Source organism: Acanthochromis polyacanthus, chromosome 8 (genome assembly GCF_021347895.1).
Source record: "Acanthochromis polyacanthus isolate Apoly-LR-REF ecotype Palm Island chromosome 8, KAUST_Apoly_ChrSc, whole genome shotgun sequence".
Taxonomy (NCBI): domain Eukaryota; kingdom Metazoa; phylum Chordata; class Actinopteri; family Pomacentridae; genus Acanthochromis; species Acanthochromis polyacanthus.
In genome coordinates this window covers 35,052,567-35,078,414 of record NC_067120.1, presented here as the reverse complement: position 1 = coordinate 35,078,414, position 25,848 = coordinate 35,052,567, and the positions used below count along the sequence as shown (strand labels likewise).

Sequence of the window (25,848 nt, the reverse complement as noted above, 5' to 3'; positions counted from 1 at the left end):
TTTTCTTTCATTTTGAGTCATTTTAGGAGGAAGAAAGTCTAAATTCTCAGATTACAGCTCCTTAAAGTTCAGTATTTTCTAGTTTCTTTCCTCCTTAATGACAGTAAACGTTTAGGTTGAATAAAATTGTTGCTGAAGAATCGTCAGAAAGTTGTAAATCCGACAGTTCTTTATGCGCTTCTACAGATTCTTGCGCTGATAAATGTCAGGATTTGGAGGGATTTTTTTAAGACAACATGCCTTTTGAAATAAACCAGAGGGTTTTGAAGCTGGATGCGAAATAGTTTGGATTAAAAATGACATTTTAAAGTTTTTTATTTGGTTATTTTTCTCAACAGAACGGCACATCGCAGATACAGGGTTCAAGGCTGTTGGAAAATTCTACAATTCTCTTTGTGTTTTTACTGTTTCTGACTCTGATAAATGGTGTAACTTTGGTAATATTTAAAAAGACATCACATTTTTCAAATCCACTGATGGGTTTTGAGGGTAATGCAGTCAAGAACTGCGCAGATTTTTGACACAATCTTGTGTTTATTTTTGGCAATCTTGGTACTAAACTGAATGTACTAAATGAGACATATAGATTCATTTTGATTAAATACGGCATTTTAAAGTTTCTAATTTGGTTATTTTTCCCTGACAGAATGGCACATTGTGGACTGAAACTTAAAATTTCCTCTCAGCGCTTCACTTTCTTCGCCATTCGATTCGTTTCCTTGCCGTTTGCTTCGATTTCGTGCCCCAAGCTGCTATAAAAAACCAAACTGTGTCTCATCCCGCCATAAAAACGGCCTGTTTTCCGTTGAAGCTGCCTCTACGTGCTTCCATTGCCGCATTTTATTACTGAGTGTTTACGATCGCCAGCAGATTGTCGGGACTAAAGGTGGACGGACTGAGTGTGGGACGAAGGTCGAGCCTCCACCTAGCTGCTTTGTAAGCAGGCCAGCTCATGCTCGGTTGTGATTTTCTGATCAAAGGAGGGCGGTGGTTCAACCTCAAAAATCAAATAACCTCCCTGCTTGTAATTTGGGTTTTGGCTCCGATACAAACTCCACTCCTGGATTTTGGTCTTAAATTGGCACCAAAACCTGCCAAACCTGCATTTCTGTGTGACAGTCAGTGACGAAGCAGCTTCTCTGATGGGTTTGGAGGCTTCAGGTGACCTTAGAGCAGGAAAAAAACGCTTTCATAACCCCTGTCTGGTTTCCAGTTACAGAAGAGGAGGGTCGACTGAGCCAACTTTTATTACGTCCATAAAGATACGATGCTTTTGTAAGAGTGACGAGGCCAGAGCATCCGCTACGTTTGGTCTCCAACGCTTCATTCACTCAGGATCTTGGTGATTTTAGATTCAGCAGCTTCAAACCCAGAAAGCGGCTTCAGTTTCACTTGTTTCAAGTTTCTTATTCGCTGCTCTTGTTTCATGTCGGGCGTGTCCGAGCGCAGCGTGACTAAAATATCCATGTGTTGTCCACAATAACAAGCTGCAGCTCCACGAAACACATCCCAGCATCTAATGTGGATTAGCTTACAAGAGCAACATGGTTTTCTTTCATTTTGATTCACTTTTAGGAGAAAAAAAAGAAAATTCACTGATTACGCTTCAATTATGGATATTGTCTGGTTTTCTTTCATTTTGAGTAATTTTCAAAGAATAAAAAGGCCAAATTCTCATTCTTCTTTCGTTTTGAGTCATTTTTAGGAGAAAAAAAGTCTAAATTCTCTGATTCCAGCTCAATAAATTTGAAAATGTTCTGCTTTTCTTTCATTTTGAGGCATTTTAAGGCCTTCTCAATAATGAACCGTTTTTAACACCTTTATAATGCACTTTGCATTGTGGTCATTTTAACTTTCCTTGGGTTTTCTCTTCATCTCTGCATCTTATGTCATTTTAACTGATTACTGTTATTTTGTTGTTCCTGTTGTGTATTTTACTGTCGCATATTGGATTTAATTGTGCTGGATTGTTTGTTGTTTTTGCTGCTGGCTGCACCAAAAATTGCCCCGCGGGGACAATAAAGATTTCTTGACTTGATTTCTTGACTTGACTTTTCAAAGGAAAAAAAGTCTAAATTCTCTGACTACAGCTCCTTAAATGATCATTTTCTGGTGTCCCTTCATTTTGACACATTTTTAGGAGAAAAAAAAATCTACAATTCTCTTTGTGTTTTTACTGTTTCTGATAAATGGTAGAACTTTAGCAATATTTAAAAGACGTCTTTCAGTTCCACCAGTGGGTTTTGGGGGTAATGCGGTCGAGAATTGTCCAGATTTTTGACTTTGTGCAAATAGTTTTTTTTCTGTAAACGTGGTACTAAATTAACAGTACAGCATGAAACACAGATTAAATTTGATTAAATATGACATTTAAAAGTTTTTACTTTGGTTATTTTTCCCAAGGAGATGGTAAGTGATTTAAGAATTGCCAGAAAGTTGTAAATCCGTCATTGTTTTCGTCATTGAAAAAAAATGCTTTTCTTTAAAAAATAAGCTCTAAGTGACCCCAAACTTTTGAACAGTTGTGTATATCTTTAAAGTTCATAAAATATAGTTTAAATACAGTTAATTATAGTGACATGAATCCGTCTGCAGTTAGAGTTTGTTGCATTTCTGTCCCAAACACAGTGGATGAACATAACACAAGACATCTGGAGATTTTAGGGACTTCACACTGTGTTTGGTTGCCAATAATGGGAAATGTCCACAAACCAAAACCTCTCTAAAGTCCAGCAGCAGCTACTTCTATTGCAGCTCCTTTAATAATGAGTTATGAAGCAACAGATGATGAGTCTCTGGATCCTCATCGACATAGAAACCGTGAATAAGCCTTTATCTCTAACGTTTCTTTATCTAAAATTACACTCACGCACAAAAACTGGGCTCTGTGACAGCCGAGAGTGAGGAATTGTGTGTTTGTGAGGGTGTGTCAGTAGGAAACATGGAAACAGCAGGCTGAAGTTCAACGGAGAGTTCAATGACACTGGAAATGCTAAAAACTGTTGCTGGCTCACACATGTCATGCTTTCATCACACGTTTTACAGAAAATCTACATTTCTCTAAACAAAAAGCGAGTTTATTTAGGGTTACAGATGTATTTCACACACTTTTAAATCATTTAAAGCAGGGCTGTGTGCAATAAGGAAGCCTGTTTATCTCATCAGGTGCTCAGAGTACAGCCTGTAACCAGCATCTGCACCTGTCAATGTTTAGTCTTATCTGCACTAAAACAGCGATGGCAGCGCTGATAGACAAATACAGCCGGCAGCAGCAGGCTTAGTTCATTAAATAGATCAATTTTTAGCTAAGAACGTCCAAAAAAAGCTCAATTTTGCTCTCGACAAGCACTAAAAATCCAATCACGCTCCTCATTCATTAGTTTCTGCTGTTCAGATTGGATAAGGATGACATCAGGAAGATCCTGACTGTGAGTAAAGGTTGAATTCTGTCACAGTAGATGAGGCAGAGATTACTCCACCGCACCGCCTGGGTTGAACCACCGACGCAATCTCACCTGCACCCACCTGTGATCCGTCTTATTACACAATGAAATGTTCCACTGCTCCCAAAGCAGCCACAGCAGGATTAGAAGGAATGTGGACAAACCCAGGAAACAGACGGGAAAAGGCCAAAGGGCAGCTTCCCTGTCTGTTAGTCATTTGAATTAATTAAATCCTGTCTATAGAGCACCAAATCCTAAGATAAGTCACCTGAGTGCACGTCATAGAGCAGAGTCAAGAGCTTATGATGCAAAAAATAAAATAAATCCAACAATTTCCCCACCAGAGCAGAATGTAACAACACTAAGGAGGAAAAACTAGAGATGCAATGGTACTAGAAACACCATCTGCTGCATCTGTGGCCATTTTGAGCTCATTTGTGGTCATTTTTGTGTCTAAATAATCATTTTATGTCTCTTTCTAGGCATTTTACATCTGTTTGTGGTGGTTCTGCACCAGTTTGTGTTCAGTTTTGGTGTTTAGTGTCAGTTTGTAGTAATTTTGTGGTCATTTTGTGTCTTTGCAGTCTTTTTGTGTCAGTTTGTAGTCATTTTGTATCAATTTGTGTTCAATTTTGGTGTTTAGTGTCAGTTTGTAGTCATTTTGTGTCAGTTTGTGGTCAATTTTGGTGTTTTTGTGACAGTTTGTAGTCATTTTATGGTCAATTTTGTGTTTCTGTACTCTTTTTATGTCAGTTTGTAGTCATTTTGTGTCAGTTTGTGGTCAATTTAGGTGTTTTTGTGTCAGTTTGTAGTCAATTTTGGTGTTTTTGTGTCAGTTTGTAGTCATTTTATGGTCAATTTTGTGTTTCTGTACTCTTTTTATGTCAGTTTGTAGTCATTTTGTGTCAGTTTGTGGTCAATTTTGGTGTTTTTGTGTCAGTTTGTAGTCATTTTATGGTCAATTTTGTGTTTCTGTACTCTTTTTATGTCAGTTTGTAGTCATTTTGTGTCAGTTTGTGGTCAATTTTGGTGTTTTTGTGTCAGTTTGTAGTCATTTTGTGTCAGTTTGTGGTCAATTTAGGTGTTTTTGAGTCAGTTTTTGGATGAGCTGCAGGCAGTGCTAATACAAAAAGTAAACAAAAATAGTAGATTATCTTTTGTCACCATTTTTTCCAATGTTTAAAAAATGTTTAGACTTTTTCAATGTTTGTAAAATAAATAATCAAAGAAACCGAACTTTTCTTTTTTGATTTTTTGTGTGATTTTTGGGATTGCGGCTTTGTTTTTTTGCACAAAACTTAATTTTGAGTTTTCTCTCCTTCTAGTCATGGTTGTTCTGTTCCCATAGAGGTGCAGGATTTCATACTGTAGTGAAAATGTGACAGGTTGACAGTTAATATTTGCTTATTTTTCTTAATTCTTATGATTTGTAATGCTGTCCAAACCCTCAATAACTTCTTTTTTTGCAGGAAAAGCCCTGGATTAATGTCTGACGTTTAACGAATGTGTCACAAATTCTTCTTCTGCTCTGAGAAAAAACATTTTCCTGTCAAATTATCTGAAGGAAAACAGTGAGTAACAGAGTGTAAACACAAAGTTTTGTAGCTCAGCGATCATTTTCTTCCTCTAAAGCCTGACAAATGCAGATTTGATGATCTGACATGCAGATCACTTCCTGTCTGTCATCGCCGTCCGTCCTAATGACAGAATGTAAACAACTCCTCGGCTGTATGATGAGAACGTTACACAAGGTTTAACTGTACGTATCTGTATGTTTAACACTGAGGAAGCTTCACTACGAGGAGGAGCTTAATTCAACATGGAAGGGGGGTGATTAGAGGCAGCAGCAGGTGGGTGAGGGCGATGACGTGAATGTGTGCAGAAAAAACAGCTCAGAGAACCAGTCGAACCAGAATGACCAAGATTCCTCTTTCTGTCTGGATGTTGTAGGTTTCTGTGTGTGCCAGAATCAGAGGCAGTGCGTAGCCAGTTTGTGCACCAGTGTCGTGTTACCTCAACACATTGACTGGTGACCTGAGGGCCGTGTAAACACACCGCGACCTCCCTCTGCAACATCTGCTCCAGAAAAAGGCTCTTTAATCTGATCTAAAAGACTCAATCAAGCCCGAGCGTAAAGGTGCATTTACTAATTAATTAATCGTGTTTAAGGAGCTCTGGTTAGTAGGGGTCAAATGCAGATAAACTGTGTGATTCTCAGGTTTCTCAGGCAATAAGCAGATCACAAGTGGCAGATTACTAGGAGGGAGTTCCGTTCCTACAGATCAACATAAGTCGACCGTAAGTCGACCGTAAGTCGGAACGCCGGCGAAAATGTAAACAAAGCCATTCCGTGCATCACGGCATCAATCAGTTCTTCAGAAAACTCACGAATACCAACGACTTTCATGCATGTAAGAGTCATTTTACAAGAAGATAACAGAATAGGTTGCACTTTTTTTTACAACTTGATCTAATAATGCTGGTGTTCGTCAGTGTTTCGCCCTGTTCTTAGCGTTTTATTATCTCTAATTTCACTTCCATGGAGATGGCTTTCCTTTTCTTTGAAGCACTGCCATCAGAAGAGTCTGACTGATGCTTGGGAGCCATAATGAAGGGCAAAACGTTCGTGAATGTAGCACAATTCAAGATGGTGTACAACTGGCGAATGTAAACAAGGCCGTCTTAGTGCTGCATGACGATGTATTTGTACGATCCGCTTGCCAAGCAGTTCCATGTAACCAGTTCCAGCGTAGCGACGAAACGCCGTAAACCGAGGATAAACCAAAAAAGGAGAGATGTGGACACTAAAGACAACAAATATCACCTTTCAGCAGTGCTGGTGGGTGTAGCTTGAAAATTTATCATGATAAAATGCTTCTTTTCAGTCAATATGATAATTATGGATCATTTCTAATTGTATATTTTTTAAAAAAGATTCACTTCAGATTTCACCATTATTGCCCATTTATTAAAGGTACACAGGTAACAATTTCAATGTAATTATATCAAATTCAAACTATATTTAAGGATAAAGTGATTATTAGCCTGGTCAATTATCGTGGCTAATATTTACCATTTTTCCAATTATCGTTATCGGTTGGGGGGGGGGGGGGGGGGGGGGGGGGAGCGGGAGCGGGGCTTGTGGCGGAAACAGCCCGTGGGGGCCGCGGCGGCAGCGGGGGCTGCTGCTTGTGGCGGAGACCGCCCTAATATTCGGATCTGTTCGTCTGGTCACGGGGCCAAATTTTGCCTTCGTTTTGTCTTCAGTTAAACTGAAGAATTCCCAAACAGCGGAGGTCTTCAGCATCTTGTCTTGTGTTTATGCAACGAAGTGAAGCGTGACATCAGAGTCGGCAGGAACCCGGCCATTCGGGTGGTGGTAACAAACACGAATGGAGGAGCCGAGATGAGCCGAACACGACGGGATGAGCCGAAGTGGGTCGAAGGCAAAGGGAAGAGACGTGCTCCGAATATTTTCGACATGTGTATATGTCATAGACATGCTGATCCGAAAAATTATCCGATCCGTGACTCTTGATCCGAGGACCAATCCGATCCGTGAGTTTAGTGATCCGTTGCACCACTAGTTTTCTTGGGTCTATTCCCGGCACAAATCGAGCTAAAAGCAGCAGCTGTGATATGAAATTGTCGATATATTTCAGAGAGAAGCAAAGGAAAGTCCTGTTGCTCTGCACAGAGAGAGTTTTCTTCCTGAAGGGGGCGGGGCTAATAGCAACTCAGCTGCATCTAAAGCTGCAGACACTAAAACAGCTCATTTAGAAAAGGGAATTACACAGTTCTGGTAAAATCAGGATTTAATTTAAGGCTTGGATATGTTTGCCCAGAAACTGTACATCGTCTTTATTATATCTTTATTTCAGGATTATTGTACTTTTGTAATTCTTTTCTTGCTTCTTCAAAGCCTCTTTTGCATTTAGCTGAGGTAATGTGTAATTTTCCCCAATGAGGGATCAATAAATTCTTGTCTTATCTTTAAAACCTGGTCAGTCAGTGGTGTCCAGAGTTCAGACTAGACAAAGTGAAATGGTGTTCAGTCTTTATGTTGCTGGAACCAGCTGCTCCAAATGTCCATATTTTCAAGAAGTAAGCTTATATTTACACTGCTTTTATGTATTCAGTGTTATTATAAAGTCTGGTCTGAACTGCCTTTACGCTTAATAAACTAGTCTACACTTTTGTTTATTTCAGGTAATTTAGGCCACTTTTCCTCATCTGTTGTCTTTTTTTATAACTGTTTTCATCAATTAGTTTTAATTATTCTATAAATCTGTGTTCACTTTATTCAACCTGTTTGCACAATTGATGATTTACTAATTCAATTCTTACTTCAAGTTTGATTTAATTTCATTTTTTTGATAACCTCTGTGTGTGATCCGGTGACATATAAATAAACTTACTAGCTTGACATGAACCATCTTTGCACTATTTTGAGATGCAAAATTGAAAAATAAGCTTAATTTGCTGGGAAAAAAGGACAAAAATATAGAAATTTCAATAAAGATTTCTTCTTGTTATTAACCTTACGTGCTTTAACTCAAAAATATCAAAACAGAAGAACAAATCCAACCTTCTGTGGTGCTAAAATTTGCAGCAAAAGCAACTATTTTTCATGTATTATCTCATTCTTATTCATATTTGTAGGAATTATGACGAAAAAAGCTGAATTTAGTGCTTTTAGCTGAGCATTTTGACCATAAAAAGGTGAAAAAAGTGAGCTCAGTTGCACAGATTTTGCTAACTTTAGCCTAATTGTATGTTTGAAACGTTAATCTTCTCAGTCTGCAGCTTTAAATGCACGTACAATCCGATACTTTGCTGGGTAACACAATACAAAGGGGTGATTTTAGCAACATGCAGGGCCAATGGGGGGTAAAATGCAGCAACTATCTCCCCTGGTATCCACAGACGCTGATTTATTTCTTCCCTCTGAGCTCCTACATCAGCCGAGGCTTTCCTCCAGACTCATGTGAAGACAGACGGCTGCCAAACCTCCTCCAGGCTGCCTGTCTTTTCTTTAGGTGTGTCTTTTTTGTTTCTTCCACACCTTCCAACTGTTTGTTTTCCTGCAACAGCACACCTGAGTGTGTGTCAGCGTCTTCCTCCCTCGAGCTACGATCCAACCTGTCGTATCCACCGAGTCTGAATGCAAACAGCCACGCCAAGAAATACTCGCTGGGAAAGCAGTTTTTCAGACAAACATGCACCAACAAACCCCCAAAACCTGTTAATGCTGTTAAAAAATGCCAATGTGATACTATTTGTCAGAGCCAGAAGCTGTAAAAGCAGAAAAACATGTTGAATTTTAACTTTCAGACAGTCTTTGAATTAATCAGTTTGAAAAACAAGCTTAAAATCATGATATCCACAATTTTACGCTTGTCTTGTTAAAATAAATCATTAAAAATATACAATTTCCTTTATTTAAATTCTGTAAAAAATTTGTTCTCCTTGTTGCAACTGTGAAGCCATGAGTGACTCAGCTGAAGCAAACAGTCACATAATAAAAACTTTGTAAATATTAATTTAAATGTTTTACCACTTGAAGAAATAGAACAATCTCAGCTTAAAATCATGATATCCACAATATTCTACCTGTCTCGTTTAAAAAATTAATCAAAAATATACAATTTTCTTTATTCAAATTCTGCAAAAGACGAAAAATTTTGTGCTCCTTGTTGCAAATGTGAAGCCATGAATGACTGAGCTGGAACCAAAAGTCACATAGTAAAAATTCAGCAAATTTTCACCTGAGCTTGGCTGAACTGCAGACTGTGTTTACATTGTGCAGACTGGAGACAAGTATGGAAACAAATCACAAATACAAGTAGTAAGACATATTTTTATAGCAGTGGTAACACCATTTATCAGAGAAAAACACTGTAAAAACTGAAAAAATTGGTGAGTTTTTAACTTTCAGACAGTCATTGAATGAATCCTGTGTGATATGTGGTTCATCCAGAAGAAATATTCAAATGTTAGCTTAAAATCGCGATATTCACATGTCTCGTAAAAAAATACATAAAAAATATACAATTTCCTTTATTCAAATTCTGCAAAAAATGAAAAATTGTGTGCTTCTTGTTGCAACAGTGATGCCATATATGACTCAGCTGCAACCAACAGTCACATTATAAAAATTCAGAAACTATTCAGGTGAACTGCAGGCTGTGTTTACTCAAAGCACAGAATAGAAACAAATCACAAATGTAAGTAGTAAAATATCTATATGAGATGTATGTAGAGTCACTATTGTTTTTCTAGTAGTGGTAACATCATTCATCAGAGCCAGAAACTATAAATACACTAAAATTTGTTTGATTTTTCAATTTCAGACAGTCCTTGATTGACTTCTGTTTGAGGTTCAGTCGGAAGAAATATTCAAATCTAAGCTTAACATCATAAAATCCACAATATTCTACATGTCTAGTTTAAAAATTAGTTAAAAATATATAGTTTGCTTTGTTCAAATTCTGCAAAAAATAAAAAATTTTGCACTCCTTGGTGCAATCGTGAAGCCATGAATAATTCAGCTGCAACCAACAGTCACGTGATAAAAATTCAGCAAATATTCGGCTGATCTGCAGGCTGTGTTTACACAAAGTAGAGGTGTGGACACAAATTACAAATATAAGTAGTAAATATGTGTACTATGTAAAGTCACTCTGTGTTTTTCCAATAGCTTAACATATGTAGGCGCTTCTAGAAAATGTTGTACACGATGATTACTGTGTTTTTTTTTCATTTTGCAGTAAATGATTAAAGAAATTCAACTTTAAAAAATATTCTGGCTTTATAATTGTGTTAAACTGCAAAAAAAAAAAGAAGACATTTCCGAGTTCTCTCTACTTCTTCATGGGTGTTCTGGTTCCATAGAAGTGCAAAAAAAAAGCAAAGAAACTGCTTGGGATATTCCCATTAACAACACAGTATTGTTTGTTTTTCCATTTTGTTGTAAAAAAAAAAAAAAAAGCTAATTATCTTCCTTGTTTATTCAGACAAAGCACATTTAAATAAAAAAATAATGGTAAAAAGAATCTATTAGTTTACCTGTTGCTACGACATTGTAAACACAAATTAGCAGAAGTTTAATGAAGTGTTACTTTATGTTTTGACTTCTGGCAAACACCCTAAACCCCCAACAGACCAGCAGGTGTGAAAAAAAACACGGCGGTGAAATGAATTCTGGGTAAGGATGACTAAACAAGCTGCTGCCTCTGGGTTTATCTCTGTACGAACAATGACAGAAACTAATAACGAGACTTTATCGCTGCTCCACAATCAGCTCCGTCCTCTCTGACAGTCCAGCCAGTTCCCCTCCGCCTCGCCCTCCCTCCCTCTCTTTCCCAGGTGTTACCGTGGCAATGAGCGGAGCCACCTGCGGCCTGCACCTGAGCGCTAATTGCAGTGTCTGCAGTTGCCACGGCAGCGAGGGTAAACAGTGCGCCGGGTAAAGTGTCACCACGGCGACAAACCGAGAGCAGAGCCTAAAGAGCCGTAAAACCGGCGGTTCACCTGAACAGGACAAACTGATGATTCAGAGTTCAGACACTCCGATACGTGTTCGCTCTGATGGAGCTCCTCGATAGCGCCGAGTCCAAGCCTGTAATTAGCTGCAGGGGCAAAAACCTCAACTCTCTGACCCCAAAAACCCACCAGAGGGCTTCAAAAGTGTGTCATCTTTAAATAAAATCACCTAAATTACACCACTTATCAGAGCTAGAAGCTGTACAAACCGGAAGAATCTACCAATTTTCAACTTTCCAACGGTCCTTGAAGTACTCATGCTGTGATCAAAACTGAAATTCACAATATTTCTCTTCTTTTTAAAAAATAAATAAATAAAAAAATCACCAAAAATAAAAAAAAATATATGCTAACAAAATTCTGTAGAAACCCATAAAGCTTTGCACTTTTCAGCACAGTCAAGAACCCACAATGACTCAACTGTGACCAACAGTAATGAGAAAAAAAATCAGCGTTTTTTGGCTGAACTGCAGGCAGTGTTTACACAGACCACAGCAGAGATGGGGATGGAAATAAATATAAAAATGTAAGTTGTTAAATAACTACTGTATGTAGCATCACCATTTTTCCAGTGTTGAAAAAACTTTTTTACTTTATTTATATATTTTATTGATTTTCTTATTTTGTTTGTTTAATTCTATTTTTAATTATTTTACCTTTAAAGAAAATTTATCTACAGTTGTGCTCATAAGTTTACTACCCTGGCCAAATTTGTGAAATATTGTCCTTTATTTTTTAGCAAATGTGTTTGTCAATGGAAACATTTTCTTTCATTTAGGGCTGGTGATCAGACAAAGCTATTTATTGTCATGCAATTGTATTTGCTCTGATCATTCATGTTTTCATTAAAGAATGGAGCACATTTTACAAATTCTGCCAGGGTATGTAAACTTATGAGCACAACTGTATTTACCTAAAAGTCTTTATTATTTATTCATTTATTTAATCAAATATATGTATTTATTTTTCTATCTACATTTATTTATTTTTTAAATGCATTTATTTTTTATAAATATATTAATTTTATTTATATAAATGTACTTATTAATTTACATATGTAAGTACTTAAATTTACTTATTTATTTAAACGCATTTATTTTTGATTTACCTAAATGTCTTTCCTTTTTCAATTATTTATCGACATTTATTTATTTTTTGAATCCATTTATTTTTTAAGTAATTATTTCATTTCATTTTGTTTGTATGTTGTTTTGTATTTTTAAATGCATTTATTTATCTATTTATGTAATTGCACATATTTATATATTTACTTAAATGTACTTATTTATTTGTTTATATTTATTTATTTAGTTGTTTAAATTTACATTTTATTTATTTATTTAAATTTACTTATTTAACTTTACTGATGTAAATGTACATTGTTTTTTCCACAGTTTTGTAAAATAAATTATCAAAGAAGTTGAACTTTCATTTGTGTGATTTGTGGCATTATTGCTTTGTTTTGCAGCACAAATCTTCCACTACTTCCAGCCCTGATTGTTCTGTTTCCACAGAGCTGCTGGACTTTCTGCTGCAGAGGAAACTGAGGTCACGGTGAATGAAAATATGACAGAAGCGATAAAAAGGAAAACGCCCAGAAAGTGCTTGGAGGCTCAGACGGTTAATAAACAACCTCATTTTACTGCTTTGCGGCAGTTAGCTGGTGTTAATATTGAACTTGACGTCGCACTAAAAGTCCTCCTCCTTCTTCTTCTGCCCTCTAAAATCAGGACAATCCGATCATTGAGCACAGAAAGATCCACGCTGATGAAAGTCTGCATTCCTGAGCTGCAGCCGTCCGGCCCGCTCGCCCTCCAGCATTCCATCCTCAGAAAGTATCAGCGCCAGCATCACGGCCTCCGTCCTGCTCCTCTCTCTGCCTTCGTTCTGCACATTTCCCCGCTGTCTGCTGCTCTAAATGTTCCATACGTTTAAGTCCTGCTGAGCCTCCGCTGTTCATTCATTCCCTCATTTGTGACTCAACAATACGTCCACTATCTCCTCCGCTTCACCACCGCTCTTCTTGCGCGTTAATGCGGCCAAAGCTGCTGAATTCGTTTACATTTTAAGTCGGAGACGAGGCAAAGAATGTGGCGGAGCGTTCCTGCATCCCAGATGTGCAGCGTCGGTTCGATTCCTTCAGGACAAAGAGGCTCGAAGGCAGAGCAAACAAAGGTGCAGGTTTTACAGTGACACTGATGACGAGGATAAGCAGGTTTCTCTTTACTTAACTTACAAACCCAGAGCACACCTTCAACACTCTGACTCACAGAAGATAAAGTCCACAGAGAAATCATACAGGATGACCTCCTTTACTTTCAGGTCAGTTTTGAACAAACAGTATTTATCACTGTGGTGATATATTAACCTATTTTACATATATTTTATTTATTTATTTTGTTTGTTTTATTCCCTTTTACCCTTGATTTAAGTGTATTTATTTTTATATGTATTTTTAATGTACTTATTTATTTTAAATGTATCTATTTATTTAGTTATTTAAATGTATTTATTTAAATATATTTTAAATGTATTTATTTTTAAATGTATTTATTTATTGACTTATTTAATATGTATTTATTTATTTATTTAAATTTATTTTTAAAGTATTTATTTATTTTTTAAATTAATCAATCAATTAACTTATTTAACTGTAATTATTTGCTCAATTTCTTTTCCAAAAATTGAATTATTTGATTTCTTTTCCAATGGATTTATGTATTTATTTATTTGCACGCACTTATTTAAATGTATTTTTCAAAATGTATCTATTATTTGATTTATTTCAATATATTTACTAATTTACATGTATTTATTTAAATGTATTTCTAAATTGTATTTACTTATTTCTAAACGTATTTATATTATTTATTTGAATTTACTTATTTAATTGAATGTATCTATTTAAAAGTACAGATTTATTTACTTGAATGTATTTATTTATTTAACTGTATTATTCGTTCATTTAAATGCATTTATTTATTTTTAAAAATGCATTTATTTTATTTATTCAAATTCATTTATTTATTTGAATGTATTTACTTATTGTTTATTTAAATGTATTTATTTAAATATACTTATGTTTTATTTATTTACATGTATCTATTTAAATGTATTTTTTAAAATGTATTACTTATTTTCTATTGTAATAGAACAATTATTGTATATTTAGTTCAAATATGCGCATTTGGTGTCTTTTCAGTCTAAAATAATCTGGTTTGAATGACATAAAATGCTGCAAATATTCACTTTTTAAGTGGATTTTAACTGAATTTATCAGTTAAAGTTAGTTTATCTGGAGATAATATGCAGATTCCCCCCCCTCCCCCGACAACCAATCGATCAGCTAAAAGATTTCAGTAAACCAAGATTTTTTTCAGTTTACTACAGAAATAACAGCTCAGGATATTAAAACAGTTGGATTATGTTGTGCCAAATTGGAGAAAATAACCCAAAAACTTTGCAGCAGCAAACATCAGGGAAGATAAAAAGAGAATAAAGAGGTGAAATAAAACAGAACCTAGCAAATTAAAGCGTAGAAACAAGGAATGAATATATAATTTATTACATACGCTGTCATTTCTGAAAAAGTCTCACTAAAACCAGCTGAGTTTAGAACCAATATAACACGATATGTGCTAAAACAAAGCGTATGACACTTTGGTTTTCTGTGGTCACACTGAATACTGATTAAATGTCTATTTAAAGGACAAACTGAGCAGATCTCGGCTTCGTTTTCCCAGTTTTTAAAATGTGGTGCAGAATGGGAGACAATCAGCATCGAATAGGAACCAGCTGACTGTTGACGGTGTAAACAGCAGCTCTGTTTGATTGTAAACTGCCCTCAGACACATTACAAGCTGAGGCCTTTTCTACTGATGCACGTCGTAAATTCAGCTCTGCTTGATTCTCCAGATCAGGTTTCTGCATAAAGGAGATCTTATTGGACCCTAAAGGGGTTTGAGAGGAAAAACACCAGTGGCAAAATGATGGAAAGTGAGAAAAAGTCAATGCTTTGTTGATTTTGGAGCCATTTACTCAAAAATAATAGACATCTTTGCTCACAAACAGTCTACTATGCCTAGAACATGTATAGATTTCTGCCTAAACCAGATCAATTCTGGTATTTTTTGGTATAAAGAGCTGCTAAATATCCAGTATGAGCAGCAGAATGTCATTTCTGTCTCTAAACCAATTAAAGAGAACACAAGATTGAGTTTTTATGCATCCAGCTGTGACTATGAAGCAAAAACTAAGAGAAAAATAAGAAAATGAGGAAGGATAAGTTAAAGCTGCAATGATTAATCAATTATTTGTCAATTATTGAATCCGTTTTGAGTAATTTTCACAAAAAAATGTCTAAATCCTCGGATTCCATTTTTTAAGAAAAATAGTCTAAATTCTCTGATTCCAGCTTCTTAAATGTTAATATTTTCCCATTTCTTTCCTCTTCTTTGACAGTAAACTGAAGATGTTTGAGTTGTAAACAAAATAAGACGCATTTTTCACCATATTCTGACATTTTATTGACTAAACAACTGACCGATTCATCTCTATTTCCTGCCCCTAGTGTTTCTCTGTCTGTCAGTTGTTCCTTCACTCTTGTGGAAAGATTTGCTATTTCCAGGAAAATCTGGAGCAGGAAACAATGGCTCCAAAAATGTCAAATTCCTCCTTTTCACTCTGCCTACTATGATAGCATCTATTGTAGTGTCATATTTAATCTCCTGCTGTTTGCACTCTGAGCATCTTAAATAAAAATGCTGCATAAATCCTTACTATCACCAGGTTCTCTAGATATTACACGTTTATAATCAACTTTGAAATCTGCCTTTCCCTTAAATATCTGGAGAAAAGTGTTGCATACACATCAGTTTAAAATCATAAAGCTTTAAAAACTGCTTTAAAACCACATCTGCAGCAGCTAAAAGTGGAATTCAAGCATATTTCCTCTTTAAACGTAGTAAGGTGAACAAATTCAACCATATTTCATCAAAATCGCTTTATTCTACACGCCTCATGTTAAAAATTCACCAAAAATAAACTATTTCTACTAACCAGATTCTATAAAAAACAAAAAATTCTGTGCTCTTTAACGCAACAAAGAAGCCATGACTGACTCATCTGTGACCAACAGTTATACAACAAAAATTCAGGGATTTTTGGCTGAACTGCAGGCAGTATTTACAGTACATAGAGCAAGAAAAGAAATGAAAAATGTTAAATATCTACAGTATTTTCCAGAGTTGGTAACACCTGTGGCCATTTGAAAAATGAATTTCTAGATGTTTTTTTAATATTTGTACAATAAATAACTGTTATAGTAACAATAAATGTTACTTTTGTTCCACATTTGTTGCAGCAAAAAGTAGAATTCATAAAGTCAACCAAATCCAACCATAGAATCATAACATTTTATCTAAATCGCTTTATTCTACATGTCTCAATTTAAAAATTTAACAAAAATAAATTATTTATACTAACGAGATTCTGTAAAAAATTAAAAATTGTGTGCTCTTCAACGCAACCATGAAGCCATGACTGACTCATCTGCGACCAACAGTTACACAACAAAAATTCTGCAATTTTTGGTTGAACTGCAGGCAGTGTTTCTGCAAAGCAGATATGGGACAAGTATGGAAACAAATAAAAAACGTTAAATATCTACAGTATTTTCCAGAGCTGGTAACACCAGTGGACACTTGCAAAACAGTTGTACATGCTGACTCTATTTTTTTCAGTATCTTCAAAATAAATAATCAAAGAAATGTTACTTTTGTTCCACATTTGTTGCAGATAAAAGTAGAATTCAAGCACATTTTGCTTTAAAATGTAGCAAAGTCGACCAAATTCAACCATATTTCATTAAAATTGTTTTATTCTACATGTCTCAATTTAAAAATTCACGAAAAATAAACATTTTCTACTAACTAGATTCGGTAAAAACAAAAAATTCTGTGCTCTTCAGCGCAACCAAGAAGTTATGACTGACTCATCTGCGACCAACAGTTACACAACAATTATTCAGCGATTTTTGGCTGAACTGCAGGCCGTGTTTATGCAAAGCAGACAGGAGATGAACTACAATATGAGCTCTTTCAAATGTTTGACAGCTTTAAAGCAGCAAACATCTGAATGCCTGGAAAACAGAAAAAGTTCAAAGAGAAACTACAAACCTCTGATTTGCAAAAATAACTTCAACACGGTGACGATTCACCGCAACGCAGAGATTTAACGACTGATGACGTTTTAAATCTCGGCTGAAACTCGATCCTCTGAAGGAACCACTGGACTATTATCTGCTGTAACTCTAGATATCTGATGCAAAACAGGTTCATTTATACAACATTTTACATTAAAAGCCCTGGAGCTGACCTTTCTGCTGGATGAAAACCGAGAACAAACAGAGAGTGGCTCAAACTCACATCCTGTTTCTGACATTTCTATTTAAAGCCATCAGGCCAATGATTAAAGAGCAAAACGAGGAGCCGGTTTAATGTTTGCAGGGAGGTCAAGGAGTCGGAGAACAAAAACTAGAAACAGAAAGCAGTTGCTGTTCGTCCTGCAGACAAAGCTGGAGGAGGAATTACATAAAGCTGATGTTTCACTAAGAATGTCCCGGTGACTCAGAAATGTTTTAGTTTCACACCCGGCATCAGTCAACACGACGTCTATCGCCTTTAAGATTAAATGGAATCATCAGAACATGATCCCAGTGACACATTTTTAACCTGTTGTCTGATGAAAAACACCAAATGACCTCAGCGCTGACTCATTTATAGAAAGGTTCAGTAAAAAGGGGGAAAAATTGATGTTCCAGAAAGAAAAACCACCAACGGCTCAAACTCTGACCAGAAACAAGGTGAGAAATTTAACATCTTCACCACAAAACGCAAAAACTGGCACGAATAAACACAAATCTAACAGCTGACAGAGAAAAAAAGAGTGTATGGGGCTTCATTAGCAGCTAGAAGCTTCACACTTTAAAAAAAACTAATCTGTAACAAAAAAAAGTGAAAATCTGGCAGGAAAGGTGCCAGAAATGTTCAAAAACTGTGGAAAATAACTAAAAAAGAATGTTTGTAGCTCATTTAAATGAAAGTCATTTTATGGTCACACGTTGTAAAAAAACAAGTTGCTTTTTTTAAAGATGAAATTTTTTAATGTAAACATTATTTACAAATTTGGCCGTTTCCGTTTTTACATTTAAAGCATAAATTATTATTTTTTGACGGTGATTTGACAAATAATTGATCTGTAACTTAATAAAAGAAGGAAAATTTGTTGGAATTACAATCTTAAAATAAAATACATAAAATAATCTATTTTAAAACCGATTAAAATACAGTAAATGTTACGTGATTTTTACAGTCACACATTGAATAAAGACAGATTATCATTTATAACAATTACAGATTTCTGATGTGGACATTATTTAACTGTGGCCGGTTTCTTTTGGGGTTTTTTAACAGCAAATATCTGTAAAATGACAGAATTTTTATCTGATTTAAATATAGCAAAAAATAGTGTTTTAATTAAATAAAATAATTAATTGTGGACATTATTTACATGTGGCCTGCTTTGTTTTTTGTTTTTTCCAGTTAACATGTAAATTAATGTTTTTTTTGTCATTTTACAAAACAGGGAAAATCGGTCAAATAAAATAAATAAATAAAATATATTTATTTAAGCAGATTTTACGGCGAAACAACATAAAACAACAAATTAGTCAATTGAAAATACAGATTCTTGATGTGGAGATTATTTACAATTTTAACCTTTTTCGTATAGTAAACATGTAAATTAGTTTTTGGAATTTATCAAAACAGGAAAACCAGTCAATAAAGATTTTTTTTCAAATATTTACCATTTTTCAGTCCTTAAAATGTGTAGTTTTTCTTTCAGTCTGTAAAATAATCTTTAATTAAATAAATAAATAATTTTGTTCTTTTGCAATTTTGATCATAAAATTCATAAAATTACACAATTTTACTGCATTTAAATCAGACAAAAATATTATTATGAAGGATTAATTAATTAAATTAATTATTTTTTCTTTTCACCGTTACTCACTGTGAAATTACTATTTATTGTATTATATTTATTTTGTAATTATTTTCTTCCACAAATATCTGTAAGATAACTTTTTTCTCTTTTGCTAATTTAAATATTGAAAAATAAAATGAAAAAAATTACATGTTTTAATTACATAAAGTAATAATTGTGGACATTATTTTGACATTTTTGGTCTGCTTTTTTTATTTTATTTTTATGATGAATAGAAATTATTGCTCTTTCTGCAATTTAACTAGTTATTATCTGAAAAACTACAAAATAACAGTAAATTTTTCATCAAATTTGATTTAAAACCCTAAAATAAAGCAGCATTTGTTTGTCTACAGTGCAGGGTGGAGGAGGATTTTGTTTCTGCAGCGGGTCAAACTTTCCGAGATGCGACCAGCAGCGTAAAGGAGGCGACAGAAAGTGGGCAGCCATGTAAATATGAACTCTGGCGGGAAGAGATTTATGCAAAACCCGGTGCTGCAGCCCAGAGAGCTGAAGCTGGGCGTGGATTCATTCAGGAGTTTCCCACAGATTCTCCCGTTTCTCGTCCTGCTGGGGCGACACCAACCAGTTTCTGCTTCTGTCCTGATCTCTCTCATCTCCTGCATCATTTATTAACAGGTCAGACCTCCAAACGCACACCTGGTCCACCGGATCACCTGCAGCTTCAGCTCCTCCACAGGGAATCCTCTCTAATAATCAACACGAGTCATTCAGCTTCTCTTTGAAGAGATTAAACCCCGTTCGACCGGCTACGTCTGGAATGAACTCATCAAACCCAGATCCTGTCACGACTGACAGATAATAACTCACCAGGAGCAGCTTCATCTCCTCTTTAAAACCCAAACACAGCGAGACGAAAACCAAGAGACGTTTCAAACACGCTGCAGACTTCAGGAACGTCTAGCAGCAGCTTCAAAACATCCATACATACGTGCAATCCTGTTATATTCACCTCCAGAGTGTTTAGCAGCAAAGAATGTGGAAATATTTTACATTTTTAGCGACTTTTCTTTATATATTAACCCATATATTGCAAATATGCACATTTTTCACAACCATGAGTCATTATATTTCTGTAAATGTTCAGAAACATCAGTTACCTACTGTCTCTATGCTGCTTTTAACACACCAGATAAGATATTGTAGTGTTTTTATAGGTTGTACACTTGCTCATTTCATGATATTTTTTTACAATTCCACATTTATTTCTGCACTTTGTTGAATAAAAAACTGTCATCCTATAGTAGTAATGAAATTTACTGGCTGTTAAATTGGACAGAATCTTGAAATATCCGCATTTTTAGCAGCGTTTCTTTCTATATCGATCCTGGGAACATGTTTATACAACTGTAGTTTGCAAATTGCACATTTTTCCGCACTATGAGTCAACATCAGTTAAATTGCTGCTTTTATGCTGTTCTTAATATATCAAATAAGCTGTAATCTCATTGTTTTTAATAGTTTTTACACCTGTACATAATATTTTCCCTCCTGTGGGCTCACCACTCACAGAGGGTTCCGTAGGGGTCGGGTGCAAAGTGGACAGGGCGGCGGTCGAGGCGGGGTGCCTCGGCGGCCCGGCCCGCGTTCACGACCACTTACTGTGGGGACGTGGAACAAATCGACCATATTTTTATAATTGCACATTTCTTTCTGCACTTTTTTTGAATAAAAAACTGTCATCTTAGAGTATTAATGAAATTTATTGGCTGTTAAATTGGACAGAATCTGGACATATCCGCATTTTTAGCAGCGTTTCTTCATACATCGAGCCTGGGAACATGTCTATACAGCTGCAGCTTGCAAATCTGTACAAATACATCATTATTTCTTCAGAAATGTTCAGCAATATCAACTAAACAACTGTTTTTATAGCGTTTCTTTTTAGCTATCTCACTGTTTTCATAGGCTTTACATGTGTACATAATATTTTTTACTATATTTTTAGAATTGTACATTTCTTTCTGCACTTTTTTGAACTAAAAAAAACTGTGTCGGACTGTTTAATGTAATTTAGCGGCTTTTAGATTGAAAAGAATCTGGAAATATTTTACATTTTTAGCAACTTTTGCCTGGAAACACGCTTACACAACCGCATCTTGCAAATCTGCAAATTTTTCACCACTATGAGTCATTTTATTTCTGCAAATGGTTAGCCACATCAGTTAAACTGTTGCTTTTACACCATTCATAATGCAACAAGTAAGCTGTAATCTCAGTTTTCATAGCTTTTATACTTCTATCTTTGATTTTTTTTTAGAGTTTTTGCATTTACACATTTCTTTCCTGTAAATCTGCACATTTTGCATTAATATAATCCACTGTTTTCCATAAAAGTTCAGCAACATGAGTTTAACTGCTGCTTTTCTAGTGGTTTTTAAGCTGTTTTTATAGGTTTCACACTTGCAAATACAGTTTATACTAGATTTTTCCATTTAATAATTACACATTTCTTACTGTAGTTCTTTAAAAAAAGCTGCTGTCTGGCTGTACTAATGCACTGAACTAAAACAGTGTGATGTTGTTATTTCCACATCCAGAGCGTCGATCAGCAGTTTATCTTCTGTTAGAATGAATATCTGCAAGTTTTTGGAGATTCTTCATACATGCTGAAGCTGCACACGTTTATTCAACTGCAACGTGTAAATATGAACATTTTCACACTAAGTAAGCTGTAATCTTCCTGTTCTTATAGGTTTTACACCCACACATACTATTTTTTTTACGATGTTTTTGTATTTGCACATTTCTCGCTGCAGTTTTTTAGAAAAAATAACTGTCATCTGATTGTATTAAAGCACTGACAGGACTGCTATAGATGACATTAGAGCTCATTCATTGATTTCTTCCATTAAAACATGCATATAAATGTGCAATATTCTTATTTCCATGTGTACGGAACAATCTGAACTAGAACTTATGGATTTTTTGGGGTTTATTTTTAGTTTTCTGCTGATATTTCTTAAATGTTTGCACTTAGCTGCTGTAACAAAGCAAAGCTCCACACTGTGAGATTAATAAATCATCGTATTATAAAAACTAGTTTCCACTGCAGGAACTTGAAGCAGGCGTGACGCTGCTTTCTGTTTCTACTTCGGTTCAACAAATACTAAATACTGGACGCAATTCCAGTCCGTTCAGGGTGTTTTATATGATCTTATGAGGTGAATTTTACTTTAAACTGTCACTTTTTGTGATCTCCAACTTAAACAAATCATCTGCAGGGCTGCAACTAATAATTATTGTCATTTTCTGTTCATTAATAACCTATTGTGGCAGTGAACTGTCAGAAAACTGTGAAAAAAATCCTTCTTCTTGTCACCGCAACACAAAAATATTCACAGTTAAGAAGCTGCAATCAGAGAATTTTTGGCTTCTTTTTTCTAAAAATTAGTCAAACCCAAAATAACTGCTGATTATTACTTGTCAAGTGATTAATCACTGCTGCTCTACTGAATACAAGATTTAAGCTCATATGTGTTGATATTCACATTTTAAGCTGATAAAATAAGTTGATTTTATTACTAATTTGGTTTAACTGGTAGGTCCAGTTCTTTTAAAACCCAAAATAGAGGAAAAAATGCCAAATATCTACAGATTGTTTGCTTTTCTTTGTCCCGTAATCATTTTTAATTGAATATTTTTGGGATTTTTGCTCAAACAATAGAACTTTTGAAGATATCAGCTTCAGTTCAGTGAGATTTTTGGGAAAATATTGAGTTTATGGTCACAGTCGAGGAAAAAAAAGGAAATTATTCAAATTTAAAGAACTGGTATCGGAGAATACTGACTTTTGCTTTATTCAAAAATGACTCAAATCAACTAATCTATCAACAAAGTAGCAATTAATTTAATAGTTGATGACAAATCAATTATCAACATAAGTTTGAGAATCACACAGCAGTTTTTAAGGGCTTTTTCTGTGCTTTTTTTCTCCTCAAAAAAAGCCCTAAAATAGGTTCTTCATTTGTGTTTGTATAGGTATCACAATAATTCTGTAGCACCGGGTCATTTTTCACTCTTAAAATATGAATTTTGAGCTCAAACACTGAATTTATTGTGAAATGCCAACATAGGTTCATGTTTATTACGGAGAGTCAACTGATGCTTAAATTGACGGTTTCCTTTACGTAAATAAAGATAGTTTACCCAGAAATCAATGCAGAAAAGGTGCAAATTGGTACAACGATTCAGCAGTTAAGGGATAAGTCAAGGGAAACTTCACTTTTGATCGACTGATTCTCGATATTTTAATGATGTAAAACCACATTAGACATTTTAGATACAACCTGAAACCTTCTTTCACATTTTTAAAGCTTTATTCCGTTAATAAAATTGAAATAAAGGGACATTTCACTGGATTTTTCTGCATTAGACCAGGTCCTAAAGTAAAACCGCTGTTTACTAACTGCTCACATCTGGACTAGATTTGCATACAGAGGCTAAAATGTATTTAAAACACAGTATTTTTTATAAAGGTGCACAAAAGAGAGATTTCATTTAATTTGTTTGCATGTTGATCACATTAGACCAAGTCTGGATGAATAGTGTGCAAAGGTTTTAAAGCTGGACCAGGTCTAATGGTCTACATGACAAAAAAAAGCAGAAAAAAAATCACCTTTTTTATTGCTGTTTTTCAAAAATAATTAAGGTTCGAAACATCAGAGACTGCATTTAACCATCTATATATAGTCATTTTAGATATCAAACTAGTCTATTGTGGTCTGCATGCAAAAAAAGCAGTAAAATCAACAGTTGTTTTTTCTCCAATATAATGAAGATTTTACAAGTCAGAGACTGTGATAAAGCATCTATATAAACTGGTTTTACACATACATCTGGTCTAGTGTGGTCTGCATGCCAAAGAAAAGCAGTGAAGTCAACAGATTTTTGCATTTTTGCAAATATACTCTCCAGTTTTTAGCTTATTCGTAAATACGATAAAGCCATTTATATACAGTGTTAGAAATACAAAACTAGTCTAGCACTAACTACATACAAAAAAATGGAATGAAGTCTTTATTTTTTTTGCATTTTTACCATGTTTTGAAGACATTTAAACCTCGATCTAATCCAGATATGACCTGTGGTTTTACACCTGGACCTTATCAAATGTGGTCTACATGCAAAAAAAGCACTAAACTGTCCAGTTCATTGCTTTTCCACCAATATAATAAAGATTTTACAAACTAGAATCCCATCTGTGCTGAACTATTTAAGTGTTAAAGCCATCTATATATAGTGATGTAGATACAAAACTAGTCTAATACTAAGTACATGCAAAAAAAAATGTAAGGAAATCTTCATTTTTGCACTTTTACTGTGTTTAAAAGACATTTTAGCCTCAGTCTAATCCAGATATGGCCTGTCCATATACTGTGGTTTTACATCTGGACCTTATCCAACATGGCCTAAATGCAAAAAAAAAAAAAAAAAATGCAGTAAAATCAACAGTATTTTGCTTATTTGTGATACAATAACAGCCTAACATTAACTACACACTAAAAAATGTTATGAAATCCTTTTTTTGTTGTTGCATTTTTGTATATAAGAAACTACTTTTTACAGATGCTCTACAATGCAAAAACTATTTCTCCTTCCAATATTGAAAGTAAACCTACATCCTTCTTTCCAGGGACTATAATTAATATTTAAATTAAAAGTTATCTCTGTAAATAGTGTAATTTTATTGGACTAAATCCCAAAGGAGCCAAAGTCTTATCTGGAGGACATTATTCCTACAGCTCTGCAGCCTCAGGGTGAGTTAAATAAACAATAAAAGTTCTTTTTTAATTATTAAAATAATTAGAAACTGTTTAAATTAATACTAGATATTAGTTTTGAACACCTCCAGGTGTCGCTCCAGGTGTGTCCCCTCCTCCGCCTCTCCGGAGCGGTCAGCTAGATTAGCCCGGCAGGTGTGTCCCTTCCCCGGCCCTTACCTGAGCCTCCTCGGCGCCGCTGTCCCGGTCCAGCTCCCCGATGTAGTACTGCTCCATCCACCGCCGGGCGTTCTCCGAGTGCCGGTGCGGGGGTCCCTCCATCTCCCGACTCACGTCCTTCCCGGAGCGGCTGCGTATCAGCGCCTCGCCGCCAGGGTGCATCCGGAGGAAGGCGGTCACGTCGTAGACCCGGGTCCCCAGCAGCACCCAGCAGGAGTCCGGGGTGCTGTGCCGGGCCACCTCCCGCTTCGTGAAGAACCGGGGCGACGTGGAAGGAGACATATTCCCGAAAGACTTACGGAAGTATGGAGCGACGAGCAGAGAGACTCCTCGGACGTCCGGTGCCTGAATGCGGGACTCAAAGTTTGAACTTTGCCGTTGACACCCGGAGACTGTAAAAGTCCGGAGAGGGGGGCGGAGCCTGCGGGGGCATTCAATAGCTCGGAAAACAGATAATGCAAGAGGAAATCCCCGGTATAGGCACTTCAGTTAGCTCCAAAACCTCTTAAAAACTCAACAACATACACTCCTTATGAACTTTTTCTTCACACAAAGTCAATCTTAGCTACTTTCCTACTCTGTTATGCGAGAAAATTTCACATTTACATAAGACGTTCATAATTCCCCACTTTCTAGTTGTGCAATGAACGCACCGTCTTATCCACCTGTCGCAGTGAAAAGAGGTCCGAGCGACACAACAGAAACTAACTTTATTTACACTAAATATTCAGATCAACACTTGTCAACGCAGATAATTAACATTAATGTCAATAAAACGGTGACATTACTGCTTCATTGTTTGTTTAAAGATTCTGTCATGTCGTCCGTCATCACTTCCTGATCAATAAAAC

General features: G+C 35.6%; 1 protein-coding gene across 1 annotated transcript in view; it reads right to left on the bottom strand.

Moving 5' to 3' along the window:
- fa2h (fatty acid 2-hydroxylase) overlaps positions 1-25,385 on the bottom strand; it is a 63,542-nt gene extending 38,157 nt beyond the window's left edge. Inside the window, exon 1 of the mRNA XM_022202613.2 lies at positions 24,998-25,385. Within this exon, the coding sequence (XP_022058305.2) occupies positions 24,998-25,279 (282 nt within the window). The 5' untranslated portion in view covers positions 25,280-25,385. The remainder of the gene's footprint in view (positions 1-24,997) is intronic.
- Between the last annotated feature and the right edge of the window lie 463 nt (positions 25,386-25,848).